This window comes from Natrix helvetica (assembly GCF_964273705.1).
Source record: "Natrix helvetica genome assembly, chromosome: W".
Taxonomy (NCBI): Eukaryota; Metazoa; Chordata; class Lepidosauria; order Squamata; family Natricidae; genus Natrix; species Natrix helvetica.
In genome coordinates, this window is record NC_138555.1 from 86,551,652 (window position 1) to 86,576,225 (window position 24,574).

General features: G+C 51.0%; 1 protein-coding gene across 1 annotated transcript; it reads left to right on the forward strand.

The window, feature by feature from the left end:
• The first annotated feature begins 12,134 nt into the window (after positions 1 to 12,134).
• Positions 12,135 to 22,421, forward strand: LOC309400840 (mucin-3A-like). The gene is made up of 11 exons (XM_081969539.1): positions 12,135 to 12,304; positions 13,458 to 13,583; positions 16,532 to 16,650; positions 17,340 to 17,398; positions 17,599 to 17,732; positions 18,522 to 18,581; positions 19,037 to 19,214; positions 19,754 to 19,924; positions 21,290 to 21,402; positions 21,569 to 21,663; positions 21,985 to 22,421. The coding sequence occupies exons 3-11, from the start codon at positions 16,540 to 16,542 to the stop codon at positions 22,018 to 22,020; spliced, it is 957 nt and encodes a 318-aa protein (XP_081825665.1). The 5' UTR covers positions 12,135 to 12,304; positions 13,458 to 13,583; positions 16,532 to 16,539; the 3' UTR covers positions 22,021 to 22,421.
• Positions 22,422 to 24,574: the final 2,153 nt, after the last annotated feature.

The following is a 24,574-nucleotide window of genomic DNA, read 5'->3' on the forward strand; positions in this document are numbered from 1 at the left end:
CCAAGCACTGTCCACATTCCATCGCCTTCCATTTCTTCCATAACAAGCACATCCCAGAAGGTAACACAGCAATCCACCATGTGGACTCCAAGTGTGGAGACAGCAAGTACTGTGCATCCTGGGCCCTCTTTCAGCACAGCAAATTCTGAAATCAGCCATTCCACCACCTTATCCACCTCCAAAAGTCACGTGTCCAGCAGCACAACCGGCACAATGACATCCAGTCCCCGAACCACAGAGGGAATATCTACACTGTCACAAGTAACCACTACTTCAAAAGCTCCTACCTCGGAAGAGACACAAAGCACAGTGCTGTCTTCTCCTACAACACTATCTGTGTCATCCCCGCAGAGCCCAAGGCAGAACCAGGAGTCTTCACTGCCTACGACATCCGGTATCTCTAGCAGTTCTGCTGCAGAAGTCGGGAAGACAAGTACAGTGTCCATATCTTCCTTAGTACGGCCTAGCCCTCAAGTGGTCTCCTCTGCGACACCAGGGTCAATGAGTCCTCCTTCTCCGACTACTGAGCATCCAAACACTATCCACATTTCATCGACTTCCCTTTCTTCCATAACAAGTACATCCCAGAAGGTAACACAGCAATCCACCATGTTGCGTCCAGCTTTGGAGACAGCAAGTACTATGCACCCTGGCCCCTCTTTCAGCACAGCAAATTCTGAAGGCAGCCATTCCACCACCTTTTCCACCTCCAAAAGTCACGTGGCCAGAAGTACAACCGGCAGAACGACAACTATTCCTGTAACGGCTGAGGGAATGTCTACACTGTCACAAGTTACAACTGTTTCAAAAGCTCCTACCTCAGAAAAGACACAAAGCACATTGTTATCTAATCCCACAACCCTATCTGTGTCATCCCCACGGAGCCTAAGGCAGAGCCAGAAGACTTCAATTCCTACGACATCCAGTTCCTCTAGCACTTCTGCTGCAGAAACCTGGAAGACAACCACAGTGTCCATATCTTCCGCAGTACAGCCTACCTCTCAAGTGGTTTCCTCTGGGACACCAGGGTCAATGAGTCCTCCTAATCCGACTACTGAGCATCCAAGCACTGTCCACATTCCATCGCCTTCCCTTTCTTCCATACCAAGCACATCCCAGAAGGTAACACAGCAATCCACCATGTGGACTCCAAGTGTGGAGACAGCAAGTACTGTGCACCCTGGCCCCTCTTCCAGCACAGCAAATCCTGAGAGCAGCCATTCCTCCATTTTTTCCACCTTCAAAAGCCACGTGTCCAGAAGCATAACCGGCAGAATGACATCCAGTCCCCTAACCGCAGAGGGAATATCTACACTGTCACAAGTAACCACTACTTCAAAAGCTCCTACCTCGGAAGAGACACAAAGCACAGTGCTGTCTTCTCCTACAACACTATCTGTGTCATCCCCGCAGAGCCCAAGGCAGAACCAGGAGTCTTCACTTCCTACGACATCCGGTATCTCTAGCACTTCTGCTGCAGAAGTCGGGAAGACAAGTACAGTGTCCATATCTTTTTCACTACCGCCTAGCTCTCAAGTGGTCCCCTCTGGGACACCAGGGTTAACGGGTTCTCCTTCTGCGACTACTGAATCCCCAAGCACTATCCACTTTTCATCCTCTTCCCTTTCTTCCATAACAAGCACATCCCAGAAGGTAACACAGCAATCCACCATGTGGACTCCAAGTGTGGAGGCATCAAGTAGTGTGTACCCTGGCCCCTCTTCCAGCAGAGCAAATCCTGAGAGCAGCCATTCCTCCATTTTTTCCACCTTCAAAAGCCCCGTGTCCAGAAGCACAACCGGCAGAATGACATCCAGTCCCCTAACCGCAGAGGGAATATTTACACTGTCAAAAGTTACAACTCCTTCAAAAGCTCCTAGCTCGGAAGAGACACAAAGCACAGTGTTGTCTTCTCCTACAACACTATCAGTGTCGTCCCCGCGGAGCCCACGGCAGAGCCAGGAGACTTCACTTCCTACGACATCCAGTGCCTCTAGCAGTCCTGCTGCAGAAACCCGGAATACAACTACAGTGTCCATATCTTCCTCAGTACGGCCTAGCCCTCAAGTGGTTTCCTCTGCGACACCAGGGTCAATGAGTCCTCCTTCTCCGACTACTGAGCATCCAAACACTATCCACATTTCATCGACTTCCCTTTCTTCCATAACAAGTACATCCCAGAAGGTAACACAGCAATCCACCATTTTGCATCCAGCTTTGGAGACAGCAAGAACTATGCACCCTGGCCCCTCTTTCAGCACAGCAAATTCTGAAGGGAGCCATTCCACCACCTTTTCCACCTCCAAAAGTCACGTGTCCAGAAGTACAACCGGCAGAACGACAACTAGTCCTGTAACGGCTGAGGGAATGTCTACACTGTCACAAGTTACAATTGTTTCAAAAGCTCCTACCTCAGAAAAGACACAAAGCACATTGTTATCTAATCCCACAACCCTATCTGTGTCGTCCCCATGGAGCCTAAGGCAGAGCCAGGAGACTTCAATTCCTACGATATCCAGTTCCTCCAGCACTTCTGCTGCAGAAACCTGGAAGACAACCACAGAGTCCATATCTTCCGCAGTACAGCCTACCTCTCAAGTGGTTTCCTCTGGGACACCAGTATCAATGAGTCCTCCTAATCCGACTACTGAGCATCCAAGCACTGTCCACATTCCATCGTCTTCCCTTTTTTCCATAACAAGCACATCCCAGAAGGTAACACAGCAATCCACCATCTGGACTCCAAGTGTGGAGAGAGCAAGTACTGTGCACCCTGGCCCCTCTTTCAGCACAGCAATTTCTGAAGGCAGCCATTCCACCACCTTTTCCACCTCCAAAAGTCACGTGTCCAGAAGTACAACCGGCAGAACGACAACTAGTCCTGTAACGGCTGAGGGAATGTTTACACTGTCACAAGTAACCACTACTTCAAAAGCTCCTACCTCGGAAGAGACACAAAGCACAGTGCTGTCTTCTCCTACAACACTATCTGTGTCATCCCCACAGAGCCCAAGGCAGAGCCAGGAGTCTTCACTTCCTACGACATCCGGTATCTCTAGCATTTCTGCTGCAGAAGTTGGGAAGACAAGTACAGTGTCCATATCTTTTTCACTACCGCCTAGCTCTCAAGTGGTCCCCTCTGGAACACCAGGGTTAACGGGTTCTCCTTCTGCGACTACTGAATCCCCAAGCACTATCCATTTTTCACCCCCTTCCCTTTCTTCCATAACAAGCACATTCCTGAAGGTAACACAGCAATCCACCATGTCGACTCCAAGTGTGGAGGCATCAAGTAGTGTGCACCCTGGCCCCTCTTCCAGCACAGCAAATCCTGAGAGCAGCCATTCCTCCATTTTTTCCACTTTCAAAAGCCACGTGTCCAGAAGCACAACCGGCAAAATGACATCCAGTCCCCTAACCGCAGAGGGAATATTAACACAGTCACAAGTTACAACTCCTTCAAAAGCTTCAACCTCGGAAGAGACACAAAGCACCGTGTTGTCTTCTCCTACAACACTATCAGTGTCATCCCCGCAGAGCCCACGGCAGAGCCAGGAGACTTCACTTCCTACGACATCCAGTGCCTCTAGCAGTCCTGCTGCAGAAACCCGGAATACAACTACAGTGTCCATATCTTCCTCAGTACGGCCTAGCCCTCAAGTGGTTTCCTCTGCGACACCAGGGTCAATGAGTCCTCCTTCTCCGACTACTGAGCATCCAAGCACTATCCACATTTCATCGACTCCCCTTTCTTCCATAACAAGTACATCCCAGAAGGTAACACAGCAATCCACCATGTGGACTCCAAGTGTGGAGGCATCAAGTAGTGTGCACCCTGGCCCCTCTTCCAGCACAGCAAATCCTGAGAACAGCCATTCCTCCATTTTTTCCACCTTCAAAAGCCACGTGTCCAGCAGCACAACCGGCAGAATGACATCCAGTCCCCTAACCGCAGAGGGAATATTTACACTGTCACAAGTTACAACTCCTTCAAAAGCTCCTACCTCGGAAGAGACACAAAGCACAGTGTTTTTTTCTCCTACAATACTATCAGTGTCGTCCCCGCAGAGCTCACGGCAGAGCCAGGAGACTTCACTTCCTACCACATCCAGTGCCTCTAGCAGTCCTGCTGCAGAAACCCGGAATACAACTACATTGTCCATATCTTCCTCAGTACGGCCTAGCCCTCAAGTGGTCTCCTCTGCGACACCAGGGTCAATGAGTCCTCCTTCTCCGACTACTGAGTATCCAAGCACTATCCACATTTCATCGACTTCCCTTTCTTCCATAACAAGTACATCCCAGAAGGTAACACAGCAATCCACTATGTTGCGTCCAGCTTTGGAGACAGCAAGTACTATGCACCCTGGCCCCTCTTTCAGCACAGCAAATTCTGAAGGCAGCCATTCCACCACCTTTTCCACCTCCAAAAGTCACGTGTCCAGAAGTACAACCGGCAGAACGACAACTATTCCTGTAACGGCTGAGGGAATGTCTACACTGTCACAAGTTACAACTGTTTCAAAAGCTCCTACCTCAGAAAAGACACAAAGCACATTGTTATCTAATCCCACAACCCTATCTGTGTCGTCCCCATGGAGCCTAAGTCAGAGCCAGGAGACTTCAATTCCTACGATATCCAGTTCCTCCAGCACTTCTGCTGCAGAAACCTGGAAGACAACCACCGTGTCCATATCTTCCGCAGTACAGCCTACCTCTCAAGTGGTTTCCTCTGGGACACCAGGGTCAATGAGTCCTCCTAATCCGACTACTGAGCATCCAAGCACTGTCCACATTCCATCGCCTTCCATTTCTTCCATAACAAGCACATCCCAGAAGGTAACACAGCAATCCACCATGTGGACTCCAAGTGTGGAGGCATCAAGTAGTGTGCACCCTGGCCCCTCTTCCAGCACAGCAAATCCTGAGAACAGCCATTCCTCCATTTTTTCCACCTTCAAAAGCCACGTGTCCAGCAGCACAACCGGCAGAATGACATCCAGTCCCCTAACCGCAGAGGGAATATTTACACTGTCACAAGTTACAACTCCTTCAAAAGCTCCTACCTCGGAAGAGACACAAAGCACAGTGTTTTTTTCTCCTACAATACTATCAGTGTCGTCCCCGCAGAGCTCACGGCAGAGCCAGGAGACTTCACTTCCTACCACATCCAGTGCCTCTAGCAGTCCTGCTGCAGAAACCCGGAATACAACTACATTGTCCATATCTTCCTCAGTACGGCCTAGCCCTCAAGTGGTCTCCTCTGCGACACCAGGGTCAATGAGTCCTCCTTCTCCGACTACTGAGTATCCAAGCACTATCCACATTTCATCGACTTCCCTTTCTTCCATAACAAGTACATCCCAGAAGGTAACACAGCAATCCACTATGTTGCGTCCAGCTTTGGAGACAGCAAGTACTATGCACCCTGGCCCCTCTTTCAGCACAGCAAATTCTGAAGGCAGCCATTCCACCACCTTTTCCACCTCCAAAAGTCACGTGTCCAGAAGTACAACCGGCAGAACGACAACTATTCCTGTAACGGCTGAGGGAATGTCTACACTGTCACAAGTTACAACTGTTTCAAAAGCTCCTACCTCAGAAAAGACACAAAGCACATTGTTATCTAATCCCACAACCCTATCTGTGTCATCCCAACGGAGCCTAAGGCAGAGCCAGGAGACTTCAATTCCTACGACATCCAGTTCCTCTAGCACTTCTGCTGCAGAAACCTGGAAGACAACCACCGTGTCCATATCTTCCGCAGTACAGCCTACCTCTCAAGTGGTTTCCTCTGGGACACCAGGGTCAATGAGTCCTCCTAATCCGACTACTGAGCATCCAAGCACTGTCCACATTCCATCGCCTTCCATTTCTTCCATAACAAGCACATCCCAGAAGGTAACACAGCAATCCACCATGTGGACTCCAAGTGTGGAGACAGCAAGTACTGTGCATCCTGGGCCCTCTTTCAGCACAGCAAATTCTGAAAGCAGCCATTCCACCACCTTATCCACCTCCAAAAGTCACGTGTCCAGCAGCACAACCGGCACAATGACATCCAGTCCCCGAACCACAGAGGGAATATCTACACTGTCACAAGTAACCACTACTTCAAAAGCTCCTACCTCAGAAGAGACACAAAGCACAGTGCTGTCTTCTCCTACAACACTATCTGTGTCATCCCCGCAGAGCCCAAGGCAGAACCAGGAGTCTTCACTGCCTACGACATCCGGTATCTCTAGCAGTTCTGCTGCAGAAGTCGGGAAGACAAGTACAGTGTCCATATCTTCCTTAGTACGGCCTAGCCCTCAAGTGGTCTCCTCTGCGACACCAGGGTCAATGAGTCCTCCTTCTCCGACTACTGAGCATCCAAACACTATCCACATTTCATCGACTTCCCTTTCTTCCATAACAAGTACATCCCAGAAGGTAACACAGCAATCCACCATGTTGCGTCCAGCTTTGGAGACAGCAAGTACTATGCACCCTGGCCCCTCTTTCAGCACAGCAAATTCTGAAGGCAGCCATTCCACCACCTTTTCCACCTCCAAAAGTCACGTGTCCAGAAGTACAACCGGCAGAACGACAACTATTCCTGTAACGGCTGAGGGAATGTCTACACTGTCACAAGTTACAACTGTTTCAAAAGCTCCTACCTCAGAAAAGACACAAAGCACATTGTTATCTAATCCCACAACCCTATCTGTGTCGTCCCAACGGAGCCTAAGGCAGAGCCAGGAGACTTCAATTCCTACGACATCCAGTTCCTCTAGCACTTCTGCTGCAGAAACCTGGAAGACAACCACCGTGTCCATATCTTCCGCAGTACAGCCTACCTCTCAAGTGGTTTCCTCTGGGACACCAGGGTCAATGAGTCCTCCTAATCCGACTACTGAGCATCCAAGCACTGTCCACATTCCATCGCCTTCCCTTTCTTCCATACCAAGCACATCCCAGAAGGTAACACAGCAATCCACCATGTGGACTCCAAGTGTGGAGACAGCAAGTACTGTGCACCCTGGCCCCTCTTCCAGCACAGCAAATCCTGAGAGCAGCCATTCCTCCATTTTTTCCACCTTCAAAAGCCACGTGTCCAGAAGCATAACCGGCAGAATGACATCCAGTCCCCTAACCGCAGAGGGAATATCTACACTGTCACAAGTAACCACTACTTCAAAAGCTCCTACCTCGGAAGAGACACAAAGCACAGTGCTGTCTTCTCCTACAACACTATCTGTGTCATCCCCGCAGAGCCCAAGGCAGAACCAGGAGTCTTCACTTCCTACGACATCCGGTATCTCTAGCACTTCTGCTGCAGAAGTCGGGAAGACAAGTACAGTGTCCATATCTTTTTCACTACCGCCTAGCTCTCAAGTGGTCCCCTCTGGGACACCAGGGTTAACGGGTTCTCCTTCTGCGACTACTGAATCCCCAAGCACTATCCACTTTTCATCCTCTTCCCTTTCTTCCATAACAAGCACATCCCAGAAGGTAACACAGCAATCCACCATGTGGACTCCAAGTGTGGAGGCATCAAGTAGTGTGCACCCTGGCCCCTCTTCCAGCAGAGCAAATCCTGAGAGCAGCCATTCCTCCATTTTTTCCACCTTCAAAAGTCCCGTGTCCAGAATCACAACCGGCAGAATGACATCCAGTCCCCTAACCGCAGAGGGAATATTTACACTGTCACAAGTTACAACTCCTTCAAAAGCTCCTACCTCGGAAGAGACACAAAGCGCATTGTTGTCTTCTCCTACAACACTATCAGTGTCGTCCCCGCAGAGCCCACGGCAGAGCCAGGAGACTTCACTTCCTACGACATCCAGTGCCTCTAGCAGTCCTGCTGCAGAAACCCGGAATACAACTACAGTGTCCATATCTTCCTCAGTACGGCCTAGCCATCAAGTGGTCTCCTCTGCGACACCAGGGTCAATGAGTCCTCCTTCTCCGACTACTGAGCATCCAAACACTATCCACATTTCATCGACTTCCCTTTCTTCCATAACAAGTAAATCCCAGAAGGTAACACAGCAATCCACCATTTTGCATCCAGCTTTGGAGACAGCAAGAACTATGCACCCTGGCCCCTCTTTCAGCACAGCAAATTCTGAAGGGAGCCATTCCACCACCTTTTCCACCTCCAAAAGCCACGTGTCCAGCAGCACAACCAGCAGAATGACATCCAGTCCCCTAACCGCAGAGGGAATATTTACACTGTCACAAGTTACAACTCCTTCAAAAGCTCCTACCTCGGAAGAGACACAAAGCACAGTGTTGTCTTCTCCTACAATACTATCAGTGTCGTCCCCGCAGAGCTCACGGCAGAGCCAGGAGACTTCACTTCCTACCACATCCAGTGCCTCTAGCAGTCCTGCTGCAGAAACCCGGAATACAACTACAGTGTCCATATCTTCCTCAGTACGGCCTAGCCCTCAAGTGGTCTCCTCTGCGACACCAGGGTCAATGAGTCCTCCTTCTCCGACTACTGAGTATCCAAGCACTATCCACATTTCATCGACTTCCCTTTCTTCCATAACAAGTACATCCCAGAAGGTAACACAGCAATCCACCATGTGGACTCCAAGTGTGGAGACAGCAAGTACTGTGCACCCTGGCCCCTCTTCCAGCACAGCAAATTCTGAAGGCAGCCATTCCACCACCATTTCCACCTCCAAAAGTCACGTGTCCAGAAGCACAACCGGCAGAATGACAACAAGTCCTGTAACGGCTGAGGGAATGTCTACACTGTCACAAGTTACAACTGTTTCAAAAGCTGCTACCTCAGAAAAGACACAAAGCACATTGTTATCTTCACCCACAACCCTATCTGTGTCGTCCCCACGGAGCCTAAGGCAGAGCCAGGAGACTTCAATTCCTACGACATCCAGTTCTTCTAGCACTTCTGGTGCAGAAACCTGGAAGACAACCACCGTGTCCATATCTTCCACAGTACAGCCTACCTCTCAAGTGGTTTCCTCTGGGACACCAGGGTCAATGAGTCCTCCTAATCCGACTACTGAGCATCCAAGCACTGTCCACCTTCCATCGCCTTCCCTTTCTTCCATACCAAGCACATCCCAGAAGGTAACACAGCAATCCACCATGTGGACTCCAAGTGTGGAGACAGCAAGTACTGTGCACCCTGGGCCCTCTTTCAGCACAGCAAATTCTGAAAGCAGACATTCCACCACCTTTTCCACCTCCAAAAGTCACGTGTCCAGAAGTACAACCGGCAGAACGACAACTATTCCTGTAACGGCTGAGGGAATGTCTACACTGTCACAAGTTACAACTGTTTCAAAAGCTCCTACCTCAGAAAAGACACAAAGCACATTGTTATCTAATCCCACAACCCTATCTGTGTCGTCCCAACGGAGCCTAAGGCAGAGCCAGGAGACTTCAATTCCTACGACATCCAGTTCCTCTAGCACTTCTGCTGCAGAAACCTGGAAGACAACCACCGTGTCCATATCTTCCGCAGTACAGCCTACCTCTCAAGTGGTTTCCTCTGGGACACCAGGGTCAATGAGTCCTCCTAATCCGACTACTGAGCATCCAAGCACTGTCCACATTCCATCGCCTTCCCTTTCTTCCATACCAAGCACATCCCAGAAGGTAACACAGCAATCCACCATGTGGACTCCAAGTGTGGAGACAGCAAGTACTGTGCACCCTGGCCCCTCTTCCAGCACAGCAAATCCTGAGAGCAGCCATTCCTCCATTTTTTCCACCTTCAAAAGCCACGTGTCCAGAAGCATAACCGGCAGAATGACATCCAGTCCCCTAACCGCAGAGGGAATATCTACACTGTCACAAGTAACCACTACTTCAAAAGCTCCTACCTCGGAAGAGACACAAAGCACAGTGCTGTCTTCTCCTACAACACTATCTGTGTCATCCCCGCAGAGCCCAAGGCAGAACCAGGAGTCTTCACTTCCTACGACATCCGGTATCTCTAGCACTTCTGCTGCAGAAGTCGGGAAGACAAGTACAGTGTCCATATCTTTTTCACTACCGCCTAGCTCTCAAGTGGTCCCCTCTGGGACACCAGGGTTAACGGGTTCTCCTTCTGCGACTACTGAATCCCCAAGCACTATCCACTTTTCATCCTCTTCCCTTTCTTCCATAACAAGCACATCCCAGAAGGTAACACAGCAATCCACCATGTGGACTCCAAGTGTGGAGGCATCAAGTAGTGTGCACCCTGGCCCCTCTTCCAGCAGAGCAAATCCTGAGAGCAGCCATTCCTCCATTTTTTCCACCTTCAAAAGTCCCGTGTCCAGAATCACAACCGGCAGAATGACATCCAGTCCCCTAACCGCAGAGGGAATATTTACACTGTCACAAGTTACAACTCCTTCAAAAGCTCCTACCTCGGAAGAGACACAAAGCGCATTGTTGTCTTCTCCTACAACACTATCAGTGTCGTCCCCTCAGAGCCCACGGCAGAGCCAGGAGACTTCACTTCCTACGACATCCAGTGCCTCTAGCAGTCCTGCTGCAGAAACCCGGAATACAACTACAGTGTCCATATCTTCCTCAGTACGGCCTAGCCATCAAGTGGTCTCCTCTGCGACACCAGGGTCAATGAGTCCTCCTTCTCCGACTACTGAGCATCCAAACACTATCCACATTTCATCGACTTCCCTTTCTTCCATAACAAGTAAATCCCAGAAGGTAACACAGCAATCCACCATTTTGCATCCAGCTTTGGAGACAGCAAGAACTATGCACCCTGGCCCCTCTTTCAGCACAGCAAATTCTGAAGGGAGCCATTCCACCACCTTTTCCACCTCCAAAAGCCACGTGTCCAGCAGCACAACCAGCAGAATGACATCCAGTCCCCTAACCGCAGAGGGAATATTTACACTGTCACAAGTTACAACTCCTTCAAAAGCTCCTACCTCGGAAGAGACACAAAGCACAGTGTTGTCTTCTCCTACAATACTATCAGTGTCGTCCCCGCAGAGCTCACGGCAGAGCCAGGAGACTTCACTTCCTACCACATCCAGTGCCTCTAGCAGTCCTGCTGCAGAAACCCGGAATACAACTACAGTGTCCATATCTTCCTCAGTACGGCCTAGCCCTCAAGTGGTCTCCTCTGCGACACCAGGGTCAATGAGTCCTCCTTCTCCGACTACTGAGTATCCAAGCACTATCCACATTTCATCGACTTCCCTTTCTTCCATAACAAGTACATCCCAGAAGGTAACACAGCAATCCACCATGTGGACTCCAAGTGTGGAGACAGCAAGTACTGTGCACCCTGGCCCCTCTTCCAGCACAGCAAATTCTGAAGGCAGCCATTCCACCACCATTTCCACCTCCAAAAGTCACGTGTCCAGAAGCACAACCGGCAGAATGACAACAAGTCCTGTAACGGCTGAGGGAATGTCTACACTGTCACAAGTTACAACTGTTTCAAAAGCTGCTACCTCAGAAAAGACACAAAGCACATTGTTATCTTCACCCACAACCCTATCTGTGTCGTCCCCACGGAGCCTAAGGCAGAGCCAGGAGACTTCAATTCCTACGACATCCAGTTCTTCTAGCACTTCTGGTGCAGAAACCTGGAAGACAACCACCGTGTCCATATCTTCCACAGTACAGCCTACCTCTCAAGTGGTTTCCTCTGGGACACCAGGGTCAATGAGTCCTCCTAATCCGACTACTGAGCATCCAAGCACTGTCCACCTTCCATCGCCTTCCCTTTCTTCCATACCAAGCACATCCCAGAAGGTAACACAGCAATCCACCATGTGGACTCCAAGTGTGGAGACAGCAAGTACTGTGCACCCTGGGCCCTCTTTCAGCACAGCAAATTCTGAAAGCAGACATTCCACCACCTTTTCCACCTCCAAAAGTCACGTGTCCAGCAGTACAACCGGCACAATGACATCCAGTCCCCGAACCGCAGAGGGAATATCTACACTGTCACAAGTAACCACTACTTCAAAAGCTCCTACCTCGGAAGAGACACAAAGCACAGTGCTGTCTTCTCCTACAACACTATCTGTGTCATCCCCGCAGAGCCCAAGGCAGAACCAGGAGTCTTCACTGCCTACGACATCCGGTATCTCTAGCAGTTCTGCTGCAGAAGTCGGGAAGACAAGTACAGTGTCCATATCTTCCTTAGTACGGCCTAGCCCTCAAGTGGTCTCCTCTGCGACACCAGGGTCAACGAGTCCTCCTTCTCCGACTACTGAACACCCCACGCCTACCCACGTTTCATCCAATTCCCCTTCACTTACCACAACCACATTCCAGCAGGGAACCTTGCAATCTACGACTCTGAGTACAGGTCAGATACTATAATATTGTTAAAATGTCTTTTCTTTGATCTAGCCAAATCCAATTCCTCCAACTATTTTTTATATGTTTTTGTCTACCAGCCTTTAATCAATTTAATTGCTCTTCTCTGAACTTTTTCCCAAAGTCTTAACATCTTTTTTTTAATGTCGCCACCAAAACTGGATTCAATATTGCAGATGTGCCCTTCCTAAGTATTTATATAGTGGTGCTAATGCTTCACGTGATTTTTTTTTATATTACTTTGTTCATATACTTCATCTACTCAAGTTTTGGTGGTGTCTAGTTCTCTTTTTCTCCGTTCAGCTCCTTCCACATAAATAATTATCAGTTAAAAATATTTTCCCCAGTTTGGGGAGCTGGGCCAGTTCTGCCCTTTTGTGCCCTCTTTCTTCTTTTTCAGAGAGGTCACCTAATTTACTTTTTTATATTTATGTGTTTGAAATCCCACACGGGTCCTGTGGTGGGATCCTACCAGTTCGGATCGGTTTGGCCGAACCGGTAATGGTATGGCGGTCTGGGTCGCTGGAAATGGCAGCACCCCAGGCCTGCCATGCCCTGAACCAGTTCCCCCTTTTTCTTCTGCCATCGCCAGCATGTTTCTGCTCATGCGCAGAACAGTTTTCAGTCAACTGTGCATGCGTAGCAACGGGCAGTGGGTATCCGTGCGAGCGAAGTGAGGAGCACACGAGCAAAATGCCCTCTCAGCGAACCGGTAGTAAACAGGTTAGGAAACACACCCCCCCACACACACACACTGCATGGATCCCAGTATGAGGGAGCACCAGTTGCTCCTTGCTGAAGTCAGGTGATCTCTCTGGCTTGGGAAGAGAATCTGATAGTTTCCTTTGTCAAGCTGTGTATGTCAACATTTGCTTAGTTTGCAAGATGATGTAATTCAGAACTTTCTGATCATCCCTTTGTTCTTAGATGTGGGAGTCTTTGTGTTCCCACTCCCTCCTAGCACTGATGGTGTTACCTATTTTTGTAATGAGATGTCTGCAAGAAAACACGCCCTCTGGAAGAGCGCCAAGAACTCGGTTTTTATATCTTTTGTTTCAGAAACTCTTAATACATAATGTTTTAAATTATTTCTAGACATTTCTCTTCTTTGCTTTGACTAATTTTGTCTTCTTTTTGTGAAGCCTCTACAACTGAAATTCTTCCCCCCAAATGTTTGAACGGAGGGGTTCCTCTTGGGGATCGCTGTGACTGTCCATCGCCTTACGTTGAGCCATTCTGCAAGGAAGCAAGGAACGAAGTCGTTGTGGGTGAGTTCTCTTTGGTGCTCCTCCCCATGGTTTCCACAAAGAGGATGATGGGTGTTACGAGTTTCCTGTGGGATTGGTGGCCGTCTCTGCAGGCCCAGCTGGGAGCCCTCTGCCTCTGAAGGGCTCTAGCCTTTCCCTTTCCTCATGCCACCCACAGCGGCTTTGGCAGAAGGCAGCTGTCTCTTTGTTGCTGCCAGGAAGCCCAAGAAATAAGTCAGATAATTATTTATTTGCCTCTTTATATATTTGCATCCTGCCAGAAACCCCAAACTTTGGGTGGTTAACATCTATAGGAACTTACAATTAAGATAAAAACAGACCTATCGGAATTTATTTTGGTGATACTGATGATTTTTAAATCCTGTGTGTTCAATTACTATCTTATTGAGTAGCAGAAGGTGTATTTTGAGTGATTCGGCTTTATTTACGTATCCATCAAATGTGTCAAAATGCCTGAGGCTATCATGACTCTCCTGCTGGCGGCCTACAGCAGGAGTGTCAAGCTGGATGCATCCACGCGCAGGCCACGCCCACCCCACCCCTGCAAGAATCATCGCAATACGTCATGTGACATCGCGTGAATGAGTTTGACACCCGTGGCCTAGACTGTTTTTTCCAGCCTCCTCCAAGGGAGGTCTGTGATTCTGAAGGCTGGGGGGGAGATCCTGCTGTCTTTGCAAGCGAGGGTGTCCTTTCGTTGTCAAAGGCACGGCTGACTCATATTGGCCAAGGGTCTGGGCAATATGGAAAGGTGGTCTTTCTGGCCAGATCCGGGAAAGACCCTCAATGAGAGTTATTGGCAAGGACCGAGTAAGGGAGAGTTGGAAAAAAAATAGGTTAATCTGTAGCTAATCTAATACTAATAGTCTTCAGAAAATTAACCCACAGTTTTTGTCAAACAAATTCAGATAAGGATTTATTTATTTCAAGAGTTTCTATAAAAAGTATGATTCTGAGTGGCATACAATAAAAAAAAAAACCCACAAGATTTCAGTGAAGAAGAAAGCAGCAGAAAACACAGATTACTGGATTCCCCAGAGAATTTTTTTTTTTTTAAAGATGGGTCTTTACATTGGGAGGATAAAGTGATTTTGGCCTCCCTGCTCCTGTGCCACAGCTACCTCCAAGACTGTTTAAGTGTTGTCCAAAAGACCAAGGTGTAAAGATGCGAATATGATCCGGAGGAAATATCAAAAACTTGAAACATTATTCTATAAAGAAGTGTAGATTTATTAAGACGGAGGAGGGGCACCAAATATTACTTTTTGGTGTTAGAAAGTCTGGTACTGTAGATTTATGCTCTTGTGCCATCAACAGTCCTTTTTTCTCATAAATTATGTCTTTATGAGAGTAGTAGAAGAAGTGGATTAAATACTCTGTTTTAATGATACATTTAAAAGGTTGAATTAAGAAGAAACGAGGACGGAAAAAGTAAACAAAACCCACAAAGGCAAACAAAAGAGAAAAAAACACACACACAAGGAAGTGACTAAAATGGTGTCTTTTACCTCAGAGGCCTCGGCTGCTCCTTCCTTTTTCCCTTTGTTTGAACTTTCTCCTTTTACACAACTTTTTTAATTAACTCTCCCTGCCCATCTTATTAAAAAAATAATGCTGTATATTTGTACTCAGAAATAAAAAAGATGTATGCAACATATTGGGAAACCTAGAGTAGAATCATGATCATTACTAAAGGCAGATAATAATTTAAATGCTTAATCACTGTTTTTTTAAAAATACTCTTATGGATCATTTATTTCTTTTTCCATCACAAATGTGGAGCACCTGCTCACCAAACATACACACACACACACACATACACACACACACACACACACAGAGTCAGAAACCCACAACAGTCCTCTGTTGTAGAAGAGAATCTTTAGGATTGAACTGTGTGTGTGTGTGTGTGTGTGTGTGTGTGTGTCTTTGTGTCTACTTGGTGCTCTCTGGGATTTTTTGCAGACGTTTCATGACCCAACTAGGGAACATCATCAATGCCAGGTGACATTCATCAATGATGGTTACATTCGTGACGTTACTTAGTTGAGCTGTGAAATGTCTGCCAAAAGACCACGCAGCCCAGGGAGCACCAAGGACCCTGCTGGTCTGTTCTGTGGTGAGAGGGAAGCTCCCGAGCTCAGCCTTAAGTATCTGGGTGGGAGCTGGAGGTGAATCCAACCAAGATAGGTGTGGTTGGCCCATCGCCGCTCTCGGTCAGGCAGGTCCATAGTTTCTCTCCAGGAGATGGCACTGCCCGGGAGGGGTCTTCCCAGACTTCCACTGGGGAAGGTCCCTTGCCAGCTTTGGCTGGCACGACACCTGTGGTGCTCTCTGGATGGAGAAGCCCTCAGCCCGCTCGCCTGGAAAGCTTCAGTGCACCGTACGAGGGCCTGCTTGAGAAGCCCACCTGGTCCAGAAGGGAGGGTCCTGGGGCTACGGGGGTTCAGGGCTGCGACCCAATTTTGCAGGTTTTCAAGAGCCATTGAAAGCAGGAGTTCCCACCCTGAGGGAGCTGAGGAGGAGAAGGCGGCTGGCCCTGCCTTCTCAGGGAAGGGACCCCTCCCAGCCTTGGCCGTGAATGCGCTGTTGTCCAAGGGCGTGTGGGCACGGAAGGTACAAGGGTGTTACATTGTTTTTATGGGCTTATTTTCCAGATGGGAGCACAGGCACCCAAGGCACCAGGGCGTTTGATGGATTTCTGCTTCCAGGAGTTAGCAAATCTTTGACTCTGAATCAGGCTTTGGGGGAGTCGGAGGGGCCTATGAATAATATTATGATGATATAATAATATTGTTATTAAATTATTATTGGATGTGAATAAGCCCACTTGATGACCGACTGTTGGAGGGAGAGGCAAGGGGCCAGAAGAGTGGAGAGGCCTGGCGGGAGAGGCCAGGGAGCTTGGGGGCACCTGGAGGTTTTCACTCCCCTCTGCTTTCTGGCAGTGACGATCATGGCTACAATCAACGTCTTCGTCAAAGTGATCCATGAGACCTTTAAAGAAGAGATGGCTATTCCTGGCTCTCCTGCTTTCCAGACTTTTGCCGCCCGGTTTGAGCGTCAGGTGAAGAGGGTGGCTGGGGTGACGTGAGGAGGAGACCCTCTGCCCATCCACCAGAGCTCCCCTGGCCCCACCCCAGGAGCTGGGGCTGAGAGCCAGGGGCAGCCGGGGGTGGGAGGGGGGTGAGGGTTGATGGTGGGCACAGAGGTCTGCTGCTTAGATGCTGCCTGGTTCAAAGAAGAGCTGGCCGAGTGTCCTGCCTCCCCTCTGCCCTTTGACCTTTTCTGGCTATTGAGGGTGGGCTGGGAGAGGCAGCCGGCTGCCCCCTGCCCTTTGACCTTTTCTGGCTATTGAGGGTGGGCTGGGAGAGGCAGCCGGCTGCCCCCTGCCCTTTGACCTTTTCTGGCTATTGACCAGACCCCCAGGTCTGCCTTCGTAGCTCAAGGAAGGCTGGAGGGTGGCAGGCGTGTTCTGGAAGGCCTTGTTCTCATTTGGACCGGCTGCTGACCAGGCTCCAGGGGCTCCGTCTCTGGGGTGGAGGCCTGGACGCTTGCCTGTAGCCTGTTAGGAGGAACACTGGAAGGACTGAGGCCTGCTTAGAGCCTCCCCACCCCCATCCCACACAGATCTGGGGTGAAACGGCACAGTTGGGGTGGGCAACCATCTCACTGCGCATCCTCAGAGACACTTTCATTATGATGACGTCTCATCAATTTCTTTAACACCCCCCCCCTTCCCCTCTCTCTTTCCAGATGGATTTTTTCTATGCCAACGTTCCTGGATTCCAGAAAGTAATTGTGATTCGTCTGAGGTGAGCTATGTGGGAACCATGTTGGGACCAGGTTGCCCACCTCCACCTGTCCTTACACAAAAGCCCCCCCCCCCAAACCAGCAGGCACCCTCTCCCCCCCCAGGGCTCTGTGGATGGCCCAATGCCCACAGTCCTGGTGCCCCTGGGCAGGGCTGGGCACCCAGTGAAGCAGCCTCTTCCTCCCCTTCTTTTCCCACCAGCAACGGCAGCATCAACGTGGACCACCAGGTGGTCCTGCAGGTGCCTTTCTCCAAATTCACTGCCTCCTATGATGAAGCCATGGCCAAAGTCCGGACTGAGCTGCACAGCCGAGATTGTTCCCCCAAGGACGAAGGTGAGGGGGGGGTCTCGGTTGGCTCAGTCCCACTGCAGCAGCCCTGGGTGCGGAGGGGCTTCCTCTGGGCCAGCTGGCCAGCAGGCAGCCAGTTCCTGGCCAAGAGGCCCTGGCCTGGCTCCTGGGAGGGGGGAAACGACGGCATGCCAGCCAGGATGGGTGCATGATCAAGGAGTCTGACCTCTCCCAACCCTGAGATAGGAGAAAAAGATGAAGGCTGAAAAACCCGGGCAAAAAGGGGCAGCAGAGGGGCAGGGGAGAGATTGTGGGTGAGGTGGCCCTCCTCCCCCACCCCCAAGCTGGCCCCAGTGCCTGGGGGGGGACGACAAAGGGGCAAGGCAGGGGAGAGGATCCCCACTGGGGGGGGGGAAGGGAGGGGAAGGAGTTCCTGGGGGCTGGTTGAGACAGACAGACAGACAGACAGACAGTCAGACAGACAGAGATAAATAGATGGCTAGAGAAATAGATAGATGGACAGACAGAGATAGATAGATAAATAGATGGATAGATAATGATAGAGAGAGAGATGATGGATAGATATAAATAGATGGATAGAGAAATGGATAGAGATGGATAGATAGATAAGATAGATGATAGATAAGATAGATAGATAGATAGATAGATAGATAGATAGATAGATAGATAGATAGATAGATAGATAGATAGATAGAGGGGCTTCCTCTGTCCAGCTCTCCTCCGGGCCCTTTGCCTGGATTGGGGCCCTTGGAAGAGCCTGTTTTCCAACGGCAACTGGAGCTTTTAATCATGTGATAACCGGATCTCTTTCAGAGATGATATGTTTCAACCGGAGTGACTCCAAGGTGACGAAAGTGCCTCTCAGTCCTCAAGGTGAGAATGGGTGCCTGCAGTGTGTGTGTGTGTGTGTGTGTGTGTGTGTGTGTGTGTGTGTGTGTGAATGAGAGAGAGAGAGAGAGAGAGAGAGAGAGAGAGAGAGAGAGAGAGAGAGAGAGAGAGAGAGAGAGAGAGAGAGAGAGAGAGAGCGAGCATAGCAAGGGTGATGCCTGCTGCAGAGGTAAGCTCCTTAGGCACGGAGGGAGAAGCAACTGCAGGGAGAGAAGGCAGGCCCTCCTGCTGGAGGTCTCATTTTACCCGCAGGCGAATGAAGGAAGCTGGCAAGGGCCGAGACGGACATGGAGCCCGTGCCAGGGGTGGGGGAGGGGTCACGTGGCATTTCCAGCCAAAAGCAGTGGCAGAGTCTGGTTGGACCTCTGGGGGTCCCGGAAGGCTGCGATGGGGGTGCACCGGTCCTTGGCTGACTCAGCTCCTCTTCTCTTGCCTGCCAGACTTATCCAAAATCTGCAGGAATGATTCTGTGGTCAAGCGGGAGCTGCAGCCGTTTTACTTGGCCCGAAACATTAGCAACCGGCTGGAGTGTGTCTCCAACTGCAGCTTTTTCCACCCGGATCCCTTCCGCTGTGACAACGGAAGCTGCTACATCCAGGCAGACGGGCCGAACTGCTAGTGAGTAGAGTCTGGGGGGTGGGGGCAGGCCAGAGGCAGGTGGGCCTGTGCCCCTCCACTCAATCACTAGCCCAACCTTTGGAAACCCCAGCATGATATTCAGAGTCCCTCCCCTTCATCCCAAGGAGACAGCGGAGGAGGGGCCCCAGGGCCAGCAGAGTGGACTCCAGACCCTGCTCTCGGACCCCACCTGGCCTTGATGTGAAGGGCCTGGTAGGTGGGCTGGTTGTGGGAGGGGGAAACAGAGCCGCCCACAAGACCTTGAAGGATCTGGAGTGACCGCTCTGAGCATCTGGGGCCAAAGCAGCCGTGGAGGCCATTCCTTGCAGAGCTGGCCCCAGCCTCTTCCTGGCACGGTGCTTTGGGAGCAAGGCAGGGCCCTCCTCTTGGTATCATGGCCAGGCGTGACCCCCCTTCCCAGGGCCCCATTTTCATTTAGAGTCTGAAAGGCGATGAAGATAGAACTAAAACCTCCCAGTTAGGGAAAGGCTGCCCCCCACCTTCCCACCGGATCCTGGGACTCTGCCCTTCTCTTCCAGCTGCCAGCAGTCGGACGCCTACTGGTACACCGGCCGCCACTGTGACCAGAGCATCAGCAAGGTGGGGGTGGCCGTGGGGGTGGCCCTGGGCCTGGCGGTCCTGCTGCTGCTGCTCCTCCTCCTGGCTGCCCTCCTCTGCTGGCAGCGCAGCCGTCCAAGGAAAGGCCACAGGTACGTTAGTGAGGCTCCCCGTGTGACGGCCGCCCTGCCCTCTGGGCTGCCACCGAAGCTGGCTCGTGCCCCTGGCTAGGCCTGGAGGGGCATTTCCTGGTCAGAGCTCGGGAAGCCCTTCTCCCTGCCCGCCTGGTGACAAAGGGGGCCTGGTGTGTGGGTGGCATGTTTGTTCTGGGCAGGTTCGTCGAGGCAACGGTTTCCATGGGGCGATTTGCCAACTGCTTAAAACTGCAGTCCAAACAGAAAGAGCAAACAATTAGAAGGTCAAGCCGCGGGTGTGAAACTAGCCCAAAGGTTCCCTTTGTGAAACAGGGACCTGAGAGGGCGTCTATTCAGCCCTGGTTTTGAGTACAGAGTAGCTCCAAGTTCTTTACAAAGGGAAATGCTGCATAAAAGCAGGAGCCACTCCCCGGACTCCGGTTTTATTCAGATATTTGAAGATCTCTGATTAAAACCACTATAAAGTCCACTGCAATTTTCTCCCACGGCCTCCTTGTCTCTGCCACCGGTTGCAGCAGTCCAGGGGTTTTTCCTGGCCGCTTTTTCATCATGGCGCAGATGGTGCAACTTTGGACATAACTGTCCACATCTTTCTTGATGCCAGAATTGCCTTTGTGCTAGGTGTAAAGCCTTTAGGAACTCCTCTGAAGGGTGTGTAGGGACTCCGGGACGTAGAATTTTGTCCCCTTCCACGCTAGGTCATCCCTTTTGGTCAAGATGTGTTGGTTGCCATGGAACCAGGGGGTCTGCTAGCAGTTCGGTTTTGAGTTTTATGGTCAGCTTGCTTGCGGGTCAGCCTTGCCGGTCGCTGCGTTGCCGCCTGGTGGTCTCTTGGGCGGCTGTTTGGATAGGGGGGATCATGGCGTCTACTACCTCCTCCCGCTCCCATGTGTCCTGGGGCAATGTGCTTATCCAGGCTTCCTCTGAAAAAGTGAACCAACAGCTGCTCAGGCAAAGGGGGGTAGCCTGCCCATGACTGGCCTGCCAGCACTTGCCTCTTTTCTCCAAGGTGGGTTGGTCTTGGAGAGAGGGACCGGCCGAAAGCCCCCCGCCAGTTTTTACACCTAAGGTGGGACTAGAGCTCCCAGTTGCCTGGCAGGGCCCAGCCGCAGCTCCCAGCCCTGGCACTGCCAAGCATCCAAGGTGGTCAGGGGAAGTCCCCTCACCAGGTGGCAGGCTGTGCTGTGTTTGGGGTTCCGAATTCAAATGGTGTAGCCGCAGAGGCAGGACATGGATTCCCTCCTCTTGTGCGGCTGTGGGGAGGGGGGAACCCCTCTTTCCTGGCGGGGCATCTGCTGGGGGAGCAGGCTCAGTCCGGAGTCAGAGCTTGGGTCTCCCTCACCGCTCGCCTTCTCTCCCCAGGGGGCTGTATTCGAACCCCAGTGAGGAGAAATGGCACGGGAATGATTCGGAATGGGTGGCCAGGCCTCAGGGCCTCTCCCCATGGAGGCCCCCCACCCAGGAACAGCAGCCAGGTAGGTCCTCCCAGGAGCCCCTCTGGAAGGGGGACCCCGGCATCCTCCCGAGGCTGCCCAGGGGCTCCTGCCCACCTGAGAAGGGCAAGGATGGGTCCCACAGCTGGAGGGCTCTTGGATGGAAGGACCTTCGCCTCACTGGGGCCCCTCCACTCTCTCCCTGCAGCCCCCTCTGCCGGCACCAGCAGGGAGGACTCCTGCCCCACGCCGACGCAGGGCAGCTTCCAGCCTCGGCTCGACCAAGTGGACACCTCTCTCCAGGTCCAGAAGGGGGAGGGGCCTCTGGGTGGATGGGAGGGAGGGTTAGGAGGAGGAGGAGCCGCCTTCTCAGGGAACCGAGAACAAGGCACCTGGGGGGGGGGGGCGTAAGGGGCAGCAGTGGATACCAGCAAGGACGATTCATAGAATGGGGGGAGGGAGAGGGCCGATTGCCCCTATCCCACATGGTGCTGCAGACCCCAGGCCCATTAGGCAGGGCTCCTACAGGGCTTCTCTGGGGCCCCCTATGTCCCTGGGCCTGGGAGAGCTGGCTTGCCCTCCTGATCCTCTTTGCCCCCTTTGACTTTGGCCCTCCTTCTGCAGGCACAGATCGCTCGGCCCCAGATAACCCAGCTCTGAAGACGCCTCGGAAGCCCCAGCTGGACCAAAGCAGCGATGATGGCCTGCTCATCCCAAAGGTCCTGGCTGGGGCGCCTTGGAGCAGCTCCTGAGGCTGTGGGAGGAGAAGGAGCCTTCGTGGGACTCAAGGACTTCCGCTACACTCGGATGCCGAAGTGCACATGGAAGGCTTCTGCTAGCAGCACCCCACACCCACCCTCTGAGTTGTATGGGACCCGCGTGGGCAAGAGACTGCTGCCTGTGCTGCCCCCTTGCCCGTGACTCACACGCTGTCTCTGCAGGCAGAGACGGGGACCCCAAGCACATCCCTAAAAGACGGTGCAAGTCCCGTGAATGTGCTATATGTGCGATGAGGGGGGAGGGTCATTTTGCCCCTGGATTTTGGTGGGCACTGACAGGCTCAACCCCCCCCCCCAGGCGTGGAGCCCTTTGGGTGGAGGGGGTGCATCTTGCTGGCAATTGTTCGGCTCAGTGCTGTGTCGTGACCTCCCCCTGCCCCCTCCGACCTTGCACCAGCTCCGGGAGCAGTGCTTTGCCCGCCTTTGTGGGCAATAAAAGTAGTTAACCCAGCAACCTCGTCTGGGTTTCTTGGGGGCAGGAGGGGGGGGCGAAGCCGCCTCTTCTTGGGCCAGCAACTGGTGCTGAGCACCGGGGGGGGGGGGGGGGGGAGGGGAGTTGGACTAGGAATGAGATTCCTGTTTGGCAAACAAGGGCTACAGTGGTGGGATTCCAATAATTTAACAACCGGTTTTCTGCCCTAATGATCTATTCCAACAACCAGTTCACCAAAGAGCTCAGAAACTTAACAGCCGGTTCTCCCAAAGTGTTGCAAAGTGGCAAAATCCCACCACTGGCTAACCCCCCCCCCTCTCACTCCTGCTGCTGAGCCCAGCATGGGCTGCTCCCCGCCCCAGACAAGATGGGCTCCCTGGCAGCAGGGTGGGTAGCAGGGGGAAGAAATGCAAGCCTCCAAAGTGGGGGGGTCTCAGCGCAGCCTCTTCTCTTGCTCTCCCCGTGTATATCTGTGGGGAGTCCTCCTTGCCTGCATGGCAAGAGGGAGGGGGGGGGGTGCCTGGACCTTTCTGAGCTGGGGGATTCAGCTGCTGAGCGAGCGAATCCCCCCCACCCCCCCAGGCAGTTCCCTCCTCTCAGGCCGGAACCTCCAGGTGCTTGGGCTGATCTGGGGAGGATCTCGGGAGGAACAGAGTGGAGAGCTATGGCAGAGGCCCCCTATCAGCGGAGAGAGGAGACTCTGGGCCTCCAACCGAGGGAGAGAGCTCAACGCCCCCTGCTGGTGGCTCTGAGCAAAACTGGGGGAGTGAAATGCAGCCTCTCAGAGCGTGCGGGTCACTTTGGCCCTTCCGAGATTCCCTTAGAAGCAGCGCTCGGAGGAAGAGTGTTTGTTCAGTGCTGTTTTTTTTTTAAATTAAAGACTTAATAATTTTTACAAATATTTCCCCTTCCCCTTCCCTCCCTCCACTCCAACCCTACCCATCATCCAACCCTCCCTCCCCCCAACCTCCCAGAGCAAAATACAGGGTATAAACATTTAACAATCATACACTAACATAGGCTAACTAACTATAGCATCCTACCTCCTCTTGTACTTTAACTCCCCTTTTATTAAACTAACTTTAGATAAATTGCAACATTCCTTGTTCGTTCATAAGCTGATTGGAATTTCTTAGTCCGATATTTATTTTGAATGTAGTCAATCCATCTTTTCCATTCCAGCTTGTATTTCTCATCTGAATAATCCTTCAAATATGCTGAGATTTTGGCCATCTCTGCTAAATTTACTACTTTTAATGTCCATTCTTGAATAGTAGGCAGTTCTTCCTTCTTCCAGTACTGCGCCACGAACAATCTTGCTGCCGTTATTAAGTTCAAAATCAAATTAGTCTCTATAGCTGTACAATCTGTAATTATACAATAATACAATAATACAATAGTAGAGTTGGAAGGGACCTTGGAGGTCTTCTAGTCCAACCCCCTGCCTAGGCAGGAAACCCTATACCATTTCAGACAGATGGCTATCCAACATCTTAAAGACTTCCAGTGTTGGGGCATTCACAACTTCTGGAGGCAACTTCTGTTCCACTGATTAATTGTTCTAACTGTCAGGAAGTTTCTCCTCAGTTCTAAGTTGCTTCTCTCCTTGATTAGTTATACCTAACAAGAACAGCTGGGGAGTGAACTTTATCCACTTTTTAAGAATATTTTGAATAATCCTCCATGTTTTTATCCAAAATGCTTTAACTTTTTTACAACTCCACTATACATGATAATACGTAGCGTCAACACAATCACATCTCCAACATTTAGATTGTAAATTCGGATACATACAAGCTAACTTTTTGGGATCTAAATGCCATCTACAGAACATCTTGTAAAAATTCTCTCTCAAGTTTTGAGCTTGCGTAAATTTTACATTTCTTACCCAAATCTTTTCCCATGTTTCCATCAATATTGGTTCTTCAAAGTTTTGTGCCCATTTTATCATGCAATCTTTAACTAATTCTTTTTCCGAGTCTATTTCTATCAGTGTATTATA

What these genes read in the sequence shown, in the direction of transcription:
- LOC309400840 (XM_081969539.1), top strand. Translation starts at nt 16,540, where the DNA reads ATGGCTACAATCAACGTCTTCGTCAAAGTGATCCATGAGACCTTTAAA. An exon ending in AGTGCCTCTCAGTCCTCAAG is followed by an intron (nt 18,582 to 19,036) that starts GTGAGAATGGGT and finishes CTTGCCTGCCAG; the next exon opens with ACTTATCCAAAATCTGCAGG. An exon ending in CACCCAGGAACAGCAGCCAG is followed by an intron (nt 21,403 to 21,568) that starts GTAGGTCCTCCC and finishes CTCTCCCTGCAG; the next exon opens with CCCCCTCTGCCGGCACCAGC.